This window comes from Cervus canadensis, chromosome 6, assembly GCF_019320065.1.
Source record: "Cervus canadensis isolate Bull #8, Minnesota chromosome 6, ASM1932006v1, whole genome shotgun sequence".
NCBI lineage: Eukaryota > Metazoa > Chordata > Mammalia > Artiodactyla > Cervidae > Cervus > Cervus canadensis.
Window position 1 is genome coordinate 20,693,901 of NC_057391.1, and position 9,753 is coordinate 20,703,653.

Below are 9,753 nucleotides of genomic sequence, written 5' to 3' on the forward strand. Positions count from 1 at the left end.
TAAGTGATTAGTGATGTTGCACATCTTTTCATGCCCTTATTGGCCATTTGTAGAACTGTTTGTTTTTGTTGTTGAGAACATTGTATTTTAGTTTATAGTAGATACATAATCCCTTTTGAAATCTTTCTATGGTAATTTGCCTAGTTAAGTTTTCTATTTCTTTTTTGGTTTTTGAAAATTCTCTTTCTCTAGGGAATCATTAATTTCCTCTTGTTTTTCAAATTTATCATTGAAGAGCTACATATGGTATTTTCTTTAAAAAATCAGTTTAACCCTAGACTAAAGCTATTTGTGTACTTTCTATCTTCCTTATCAGACTTCAGATTCTTCAAGGGCATAAATTATTATCTCTTAGATGACATAGAATATTTCCTTGAACATGTTATTCATGTAATAATTTTTGGTTACGAATATGTTAATTTCTTTATTTAATCTTTGATTATTTACCAATATGACTTAATTTCAACTTCATAAAATATTAAACAACTTAGTAACAAATTTCAAAGTGAAATACTATATGTAACTTTATATATGATTTAATATAACATTTTGAATATACAATTTGTAGCATTTTTAGACATTTAAGGCATTCTGAACAAAAAAACATTTGTTAGTAACTGGTGGGAAATCAAAGGAAAATAGGGAAGGTGAGTGAGAAACAGATGAAAGGAACTAACATTTAGTGAGGATTTATTATCCTCTAGTCACTAGAGGCACTTTACATAGAATATCTCTGATGTTTCATCACAGTCCTTTGGAATGGATATTGTCATCTTCTTTTACAGATCAGAAAACCGGGACTCAGGGAAGTAACCAGCTAGTAGGTAGAAGCATCTTTTTCAGTAGGAATGAGGAATTTCTATGAGTTTTGATGCTAAAGAAGCATAAGTAACTTCTATGTAGAATACTAAGTAACTCTTCTTATTTTTGAGTTCTTTCTGATGTCTTTTTGTGACAGGGCTGTAAGAGTGAAATGAGGACAGTGCTACCAGAGGACTGTACTCCTCCCCTCTGAGGGTGCTGCAGAAACAGACACAAAGCAATCAATCAGACTGAAAGTACTTACAGACTGTTTATATGGTCTATGATAATGGATTGTTGTTGAGTCTTATGGTGAATTATAGAGCTAGTTAGTTAGTTGGTTAAGTCGCTCAGTCGTGTCCGACACTTTGCGACCCTGTGGACTGTAGCCCACCAGGCTCCTCCATCCATGGGATTCTTCAGGCAAGAATACTGGAGTGGGTTGCCATTTCCTTCTCCAGAATTATAGAGCTAGTACATGCTAAGTCACTTCATCCGTGTCCGACTCTTTGTGACTCCATGGACTGTAGACCACCAGCCTCCTTGGTCCATGGGATTCTCCAGGGAGGAATACTGGAGTGGGTTGCCATGCCCTTTTCCAATAGAGCTAGTACCTTCCATCAAATAACTTATATTATTCTGGGAAGCCAAGCAGACATTGATGGAATGAAGAAAAATATTTAAATCTGATAATTACTAAAAATGCCTTGAGGCTCCACAGAGCTTATGAGTTGATGCTGAGGTGCACAGTGACTGGCACCCCAGAAACATGTCATCAAGCTTTTTCTAGATGAGACAGCCTTCATCTGTTACAGAGGCCTGATGTTCGTTCAGCTTGACTGGGATCTTATGTGCAGCCCCTTGGAACTACAGGTTTATTAGATGAGCTTGTTCACCTGCTCCCTAAACACCTGCCTCACCTGTTTGTTCCTCAGGGTGTAGATGAAGGGATTGAGCACTGGGGTCACCACGGTGTTGAGCAAGGCCACCACCTTGTTCCTGTCCTCCCCCTGGCCGCCCTTGCCCGACCGGACATACATGAAGATGCAGCTGCCATAGAAGAGAGAGACGACAATGATGTGGGAGGAGCAGGTTGAGAAGGCTTTCCGCCTCTCCTTGGCTGAGGGGATGTGAAGGATGGTGTGGAGGATGTGGCCATAGCAGGTGGCCGTCACGGACAGAGTGCCCAGTAGGCTGACGTTGGCCAGGATAAAACCCAGAAGCTCGATCAGACTTGTGTCTGCACATACGAGTTCCAGGAGTGGAAAGCTGTCACAGAAGAAATGATCAATGATATTGGGACCACAGAATGCCTGCTGAATTGTGAAGAAAGTTGGAACAATGATGATAAAGAATCCTGTGACCCAAGAAGAAAGAACTAGCTGGACACGGACTCTTTTGCTCATGATGGTGACATAATGCAAGGGGTTACATATGGCCACATACCTGTCAAAGGACATCACTGCCAGTAGGAAGAACTCAGTGGTGCCCAGGAAGAAATAGAGAAAACTTTGTAGGAAACAGCCTGCCAGGGAGATGGTCCTGTGTCCAGTCAGGATGTTGGTCAGTGTCTTGGGGAAGATGACCGAGGTGAACCAGATCTCTAGGACAGCAAAGCTGCGGAGGAAGTAGTACATGGGGGTGTGGAGGCGCCTGTCCGTGAGGGTGAGGACCACGATGAGGAGGTTCCCCAGTAGAGTGAGCAGGTAGGTCAGGAGGAGCCCCAGGAAGAGGAGCATCTGCAGCTCACAGGCGTCTGAGAGCCCCAGCAGGATGAACTCGGTGACAGCGGTGTGGTTCCCCGTGGCTCCTCTGGCCTCTGCTGGGAATGACCACTCAGAGGTGTGCGGCTTCAGGAGTCGTGATGTTCTGGGGATCTGAGGACACTTGGATCTGAAAGGAAAGAGGGATTTTGAGCTGAAGGAATCCTTTATTTCTTCAACCTGCAAATCCCTTTCCCTCCCTTGTCAGGCCAGTTGTCCAGGTCCCTCACTGAGTTAGCATCAAGTTACATACTTTGATTCAATTGTCTGGTATTCTTTGGGGAAAGTTTTGCCTTAACCAATTCTTTTTCCATTTTTCTTGTTTCTGTTAGGAAGTGTTTGTCCCTTTAAATCTTGATCAGATGATGTTTTTTCCCCATATTTGTGCAAATGTTTTAAGGGGTCTCTCAAATAAAGTAAAATATTTCCTCTGCAAATCCTGCATCCATTGGTCACAGGCCTTTATCAAAAACACTAGTGGAAAATTTACTCTAGAACTTGTTACAGAGGCATTTGAGTTAGAGACTTCGTGTTTGTACCTGAGCTCCATCATTTTCTAACTTGTCTGGGGCCAGTTCTCTAACTTCACCAAACTCTGCTTCTTCAGTGGGAATAAAACATGTATTTGTAGATTAGGCATCATGGTTACTTCTTTGGGATAAATTCCTAAGTAATCGTAATGAAGAATAATAATGATAAATGCTCATATTTAGAATTGTTCATTGGTTCAATTTCAATTTTAAAGAATATGTCTTTGTCTTGAATAATCTTTTTCTAGTTCTTACATTATTTAACAGTGTCTTACCAACTTCCCTGGTGGCTCAGACGGTGAAGTGTCTGCCTACAACACAGGAGACCTGGGTTCGATCCCTGGGTTGGGAAGATCCCCTGGGGAAGGAAACAACAACTCACTCCAGCATTCTTGCCTCAAAAATCCCGCGGACAGAGAAACCTAGTAGGCTACCGTCTGTGGGGTCGCAAAGAGTCGGACATGACTGAGCGACTTCACTCACTTAGAGATCTGGATAAAGAGGTAGGCATTCTTGCCATCTGTTGTCCTTTATGGAAATAACAGGTAAAGGCAAGCTTCTGTGAAGAAGAGCTGACTCTCTCTGAGACAGGAGCAGAAACTAATGTGATAAGCCTGCCTCAGAGAAATGGTAACACAGTGCAGTATAGCTGTGTAAAATATGTATTTATATGGAGAAGAATTGGATGAAAACACAGGAAAATGAGCATAATTGCCATAATAGGATGGGAGGATGGCGGGTGATTTTTCTTCTGTCTCTTTATTATTTTATTATTGCTTATAAAGTAACTTAAATTCAAAATCAGAAAAGAAGCCAGCACAATGAGCCCATTTGGTCTAAGAGTTGGAGAAAACAATTTAGAGAGACAAAGGGGAAATAAATGGCTGTCCGTGAATAGAGGGAAGGAAAGCCATAATGATTCTGTGAGCCATCAGCTGTTCCTGAGTCAGGACACTGAGAATGATGCAAAAAATCAAAGAAGCGAGCTGCGCCATAGCCCGCCAGTGGGCACCTGGAAACAGATGGCAGGCTTCCAGCCAGAGCATCCAGAGGAATCAGGTTCCCCTTCCGGACTCCAAAAATTGCAGCAACGTAGATTACCTCACGAGATACTAGATGAGATACTCAGTTGTCTCATGATGGGGAGACTCCTGGTTTTCACAGGAAACTCCCAACTCTGCAGGGTTGCCTGAGGAGTATGCTTCTTGGGGGCTCACCAGAGATGCAAAATGAAGGACGCGCCAGAGCTATAATGTGTTCTGCAGATCATGGACGCAAGTAGGTCCTATTCTCTTGTACACAGTACACGCAGGTGTCTGCAAATATCCATATTTTCCAACAATCAATCTCTCTTAAGAAATATTCTCTGACTCTCTTGCCATCCACACATCCTCAGATATCCTTAAAAATGAACAGTCTCTGGATATTCCCCAGAACTTCAGCAGTTTCTCAGGAAGCTTCTATTTTTCTGATCCATCACCATGTCATGGACCACTTTTGTGGGGAAATGGATATGAAAACCTGTTTAATTATTCTTCCATCCCTCGTATAGTAAGGTAGAGACAGACATCAATAGATGCTGATTAGTTTAACTCATCTTCAGTTGGGCTTAAGAAGTTTCTGGTCCTTCTAGGAGTATGGTGTCCATAGAGATTTCTGGGGTGAAATAATCGTGGCAGACTCTTTGTTTTGGACTGCTTGGAATTTTTGATCTCCTTGGATGCTCAGAGATACAAAAGGTGCAGAGCTCAAACTTAACCAATCTAGAGATTCATGATATTCTCTTACTGGAAGGAGCTATGCTTCCCTGGAGATTCATTATCGTCAGTGGTAATAGGACCTAAGAAGGTCCCTTACCTCTTACTTTCTTCAATTTTGGGATTTAAAGTTTACTTTGTTTTGACTGAGAAGCTGAGAAACCTCTAATGAATTTTAACTGTAACAAAGAAACACAGTTAATAAAACATTCAAAAAGTTTTGTGATGTGCTTTTGTGTGATAAGTATGGCTGTAGATGCCACAGACAGGCAGTATCTTGTGGGGAAGACAGACATTAAGTAATCAGATAAATATTAATGACTATTGTGATTAGTGTCTGAAGAAGAGCTCAGAGGATATCCTGAACCAGACTGAAGTATGATGAAAGGTATTCCTGGTAGAGTTACATAAAGTTGTTGCTGTTCAGTTGCCAGTTGTGTCTGACTCTTTGTGATCCATGGACTGCAGCACCCAGGCTTCCCTGTCCTTCACCAACCCCTCTGCCCCAGCTTGCTCAAACTCAAGTCCATTGAGTCGACGATGCCATCCGACCATTTCATCCTTTGTCATCCCCTTCTCCTCCTGCCTTCAGTCTTTCCTAGCACCAAGGTCTTTTCCAATGAGTCAACTCTTTGCATCAGGTGGCCAAAGTATTGGAGCTTCGGCTTCAGCATCAGTCCTTCCAAAGAATATTCAGGGTTGATTTCCTTTAGGATTGACTGGTTTGATCTCCTTGCTGTCCAAGGGACTCTCAAGAGTTTTCTCCAGCACTACAGTTTGAAAGCATCAATTCTTTGGTGCGCAGCCTTCTTTATGATCCAACTCACATCTGTACATGACTACTGCAAAAACCATAGCCTTGACTCTATGAATCTTTGTGGGCAAAGTGATGTCTCTGCTTTTTAATACGTTGTCTAGTTTTGTCATAGCTTTTCTTCTAAGCAGCAAGTGTCTTTTAATTTCATGGCTGCATTCACCATCCACAGTGATATTTTTAGCCCAAGAAAATAGTCTGTCACTGTTTCCTTTGTTCCCCCGTCTATTTGCCATGAAGTGATGAGACTGGATGCGATCATCTTTGTTTTTTTGAATGTTGCATTTTAAGCCAGACTTTTCACTCTCCTATTTACCTTCATCAAGAGGCTCTGAAGTTCCTCTTCGCTTTCTGCCATAAGGGTGGTGTCACCTGCACATCTGTGATTGTTGATATTTCTCCTGGCAATCTTGATTCTAGCTTTTGCTTCATCAGCCTGGCATTTCTCATGATATGCTGTGCATAAAAGTTAAATAAGCAGGGTGACAATATACAGCCTTCATGTACTTCTTTCCCAATTATTAACCAATCCATTGTTCCATGTCCAGTTCTAACTGTTGCTTCTTGACTTACATACAGGTTTCTCAGGAGGTATGTAAGGTATTCTGGTATTTCCATCTCTATAAATTTGAGATGTGAAGAATAAATTGGAGTGTGTGTGGAGGTGAAGGACCTTTAATTAAGTAATTAATCATTCATTCAATAAATGTTTATTGAGTACCTACTGTACCTACTGTGTGCTAGACTCTATACTGTGTACTGAAGATGACTGTGAGTAGTGAACAAAACAGAGATGGTGTCCAGTCCCTGTTGAGCATCCTCTCTATTATGTGAATCTTTGTAAAAGGATGTTGAAATTGTGTTCGTCTTGGTCCTTGGGCCATTCAAGCTATAAGTACTTTGTAATCCCACTTTCTTTGGTCACCAAACTATTCTGTGCACTGGAGAAAACTGGCTGAGGTAACGTGACTGTCAGAAATGGTATGATTAGGAGCCAATGATACATTTGAAAAGGCAAATGAATGACGGGCTTTCAGTTCTCTAAGTGCATTAGTGGGTTAATCTGACTGGGGTTATCTTTCCTGATAGTCTGGTTATCCTTAATGTAGTCAGAAGGTTACCAACTCACTTTCTAAACACCTGGTCATCTCATATAAACTGCGTGTATAGTCACCTTATTCCTGGTAAAGAGTCATGACTACATCAATAACTTATAAGAAGTAGGCTCATATGACTGGATAGCTGAGGTTAAGAAGCGTACATGGCACACACTGGTTGCATCTGCTGAGATGTGGTTATAGAAATTGTATACCTCCTCTGGTTGACCAGAACTTTCATAATTTTCAGTTAGACATGATACAGCCTACGTGCTTGGTGTCACAGGTTGATTTGACATAGTGCCTGTGATAGCCTCTAAGGTGGCCCCGATGACCCATCTCCTGATATCCATGCCCACGTGTTATCCCCTCCCCTTGTGTGTGGCTGTGCCTAGTGATGGCCTTCTAATGAATGGAATACAGTGAAAGGGATGAGATGTCATTTTTGAGAATGTTACAAAGAGACTGTGGTTCCATCTTGCATGTCCTTTTTGCTCTCTTGCTTGCTCTGAAGGAAGCCATATTATTAGCTGTCCAGTAGAGAAGCCCACATGGCAAGGGACTCATGTCTCCAGCCAACACCAGCAAGGACTTAATGACAACGAACAGCCACCGTAGTGAGCATGGGAGCAGATCCTCTCTTAGACAAGCATTGAGATGACTACTGTTGCAGCCTGTACCTTGGTTGCAGCCTTATGAGATATCTGGAGCCAGAGGCTAATACAGTTCTCATTGAGATTCTGGTCTTTATTCCGTAGGTGTCCTGATGGAGCGCTCAATGCATTTTTGTTGTTCATTCGCCAGTCGTGTCTGACCCTTTGTGATCCATGGACTACAGCACCCAGGCTTCCCTGTCCCACATTATCTCCCAGAGTTTGCTCAAACTCATGTCCATTGAGTTGATGATGCCATCTAACCATCTCATCCTCTGTCGTTCACTTCTCCTCATGTCCTCAATCTTTCCTAGCATCAAGGTCTTTTCCAATGACTCAGCTCTTTGCATCAGGTGACCCAAGTATTGGTTTTAGCTTCAGAATCAGTCCTTCCAATGAATATTCACAACTGATTTCCTTTAGGATTGACTGGTTTGATCTTGCTGTCCAAGAGACTCTGAAGAGTTTTCTCCAGCACAACAGTTTGAAAGCATCAGTTCTTCGGCACTCAGCCTTCTTTACGATCCAACTCTCACATCTGTATGTGACTATTGCAAAAACCATAGCTTTGACTCTATGGATCTTTGTGGGCAAAGTGATGTCTCTACTTTTTAGTATGTTGTTTAGATTTGTCATAGCTTTTCTTCCAAGGAGTAAGTGTCTTTTAATTTCATGGCTGCAGTCACTGTTTCTGTTTTCCCCCATACATTTGCCATTAAGTAATGGGACCAAATGCCATGATCTTGCTTTTTGATAGTTGAGTCTTTTTTTTAAAATTAATTATTTATTTATTTATTTTTGGCTGTGCTGGGTCTTTGTTACTGTTTGGGCTTTTTTCTATTTGCAGCAAGCAGGGGTTGTGGTACACAGGCTTCTCACTGCAGTGGCTTCTCTTGTTGGGGAATATGCACTCTTGGTCTCTTGGGCTTCAGTAGCTGTGGGACATGGGCCTAGTGGCTCTGTAGCATGTGGGATCTTCCTGGACCAGGGATTGAACCCATGTCTCCTGCATTGACAGGCAGATTCTTTACCACTGAGCCACTAGGGAAGCCCAAATGTTGAGTTTTAAGCCAACATTTTTGCTCTTCTCTTTCATCTTCTTCAAGAAATTCTTTAAATCCTCTTTTCTTTCTGCCATAAGGGTGGTGTCATCTGCATATCTGAAGTTGTTGATATTTCTCCTGGCAATCTTTATTCCAATTTGATTCATCCAGCCTTGCATTTCACATGATGTACTGTGCATGGATGATACTTTGTATATGAGGTGTGAAAGTTGCTCTTTGTGTCCGACTATTTGCAACCTCATGGACTTTACAGTCCATGGAATTCTCCAGGCCAGAATACTGGAGTGGGCAGCTGTTCCCTTCTCCAAGGGATCTTCCCAACCTAGGAACTGAACCCAGATCTCCTGTGTTGCAGGAAGATTCTTTACTATCTGAGCCACCAGGAAAGCCCAAAAAAGTATCATCAAATAAGATTCAAATGCATGTCAAGTATAGCAGTACCAATCTCTCCAAGGAATACAACTTACTTTGCTTCCCTGGTTGTTCCATGTCAAATACATCAAGGCTGTATATTGTCACCATGCTTATTTAGTTTATATGCAGAGGTCAGTTCAGTTCAGTCACTCAGTCATGTCCGACTCTTTGCAACCCCATGAATCGCAGCACGCCAGGCCTCCCTGTCCATCACCAACTCCCGGAGTTTACTCACACTCATATCCATCAAGTCTGTGATGCCATCCAGCCATCTCATCCTCTGTCGTCCCCTTCTCCTCCTGCCCCCAGTCCCTCCCAGCATCAGGGTCTTCTCCAATGAGTCAGCTCTTCGCATGAGGTGGTCAAAGTATTGGAGTTGCAGCTTCAGCATCAGTCCTTCCAATGAACACCCAGGACTGATCTCCTTTAGGATGAACTGGTTGGATCTCCTTGCAAGTCCAAGGGACTCTCAAGAGTCTTATCCAATACCACAATTCAAAAGCATCAATTCTTCTTCGCTCAGCTTTCTTTATAGTCCAACTCTCACATCCATACATGACCACTGGAAAAACCATAGCTTTGACTAGATGGTGGCTCAGGGGTAAGAAATCCTCTTGACAATTCAGGAGATGTGAGATCAATCCCTTAATCTGGAAGATTCCTGGGAGAAGAAAATGTCAACCCACTCCAGTATTCTTGACTTTGAAATCCCATGGAGAGGAGGAGCCTGGTGGGCTAGGGTACTTGGGGTCACAAAACAGCTGGACAAGACTTAGGGACTAAACAACAACAATGACCATTAATATAGTTGAACATCTTTTCAATTATATTGGTCCTTTGAGTTTACTTTACTGTCAGTG

General features: G+C 42.2%; 1 protein-coding gene across 1 annotated transcript; it reads right to left on the reverse strand.

Moving 5' to 3' along the window:
* Window positions 1-1,677: 1,677 nt before the first annotated feature.
* On the reverse strand, window positions 1,678-7,115 carry LOC122444172 (olfactory receptor 49-like). The gene is made up of 2 exons (XM_043472967.1): window positions 7,033-7,115; window positions 1,678-2,694 (listed from the first exon to the last, which is right to left on the reverse strand). The coding sequence occupies exons 1-2, from the start codon at window positions 7,113-7,115 to the stop codon at window positions 1,680-1,682; spliced, it is 1,098 nt and encodes a 365-aa protein (XP_043328902.1). The 3' UTR covers window positions 1,678-1,679.
* Window positions 7,116-9,753: the final 2,638 nt, after the last annotated feature.

Coding starts and splice junctions, on each gene's coding strand:
- LOC122444172 (XM_043472967.1), bottom strand. CDS start 7,115: ATGGATATCAGGAGATGGGTCATCGGGGCCACCTTAGAGGCTATCACA. Junction 2,695..7,032: donor CAACCTGTGACACCAAGCAC/GTAGGCTGTATC, acceptor CTTTCCTTTCAG/ATCCAAGTGTCCTCAGATCC.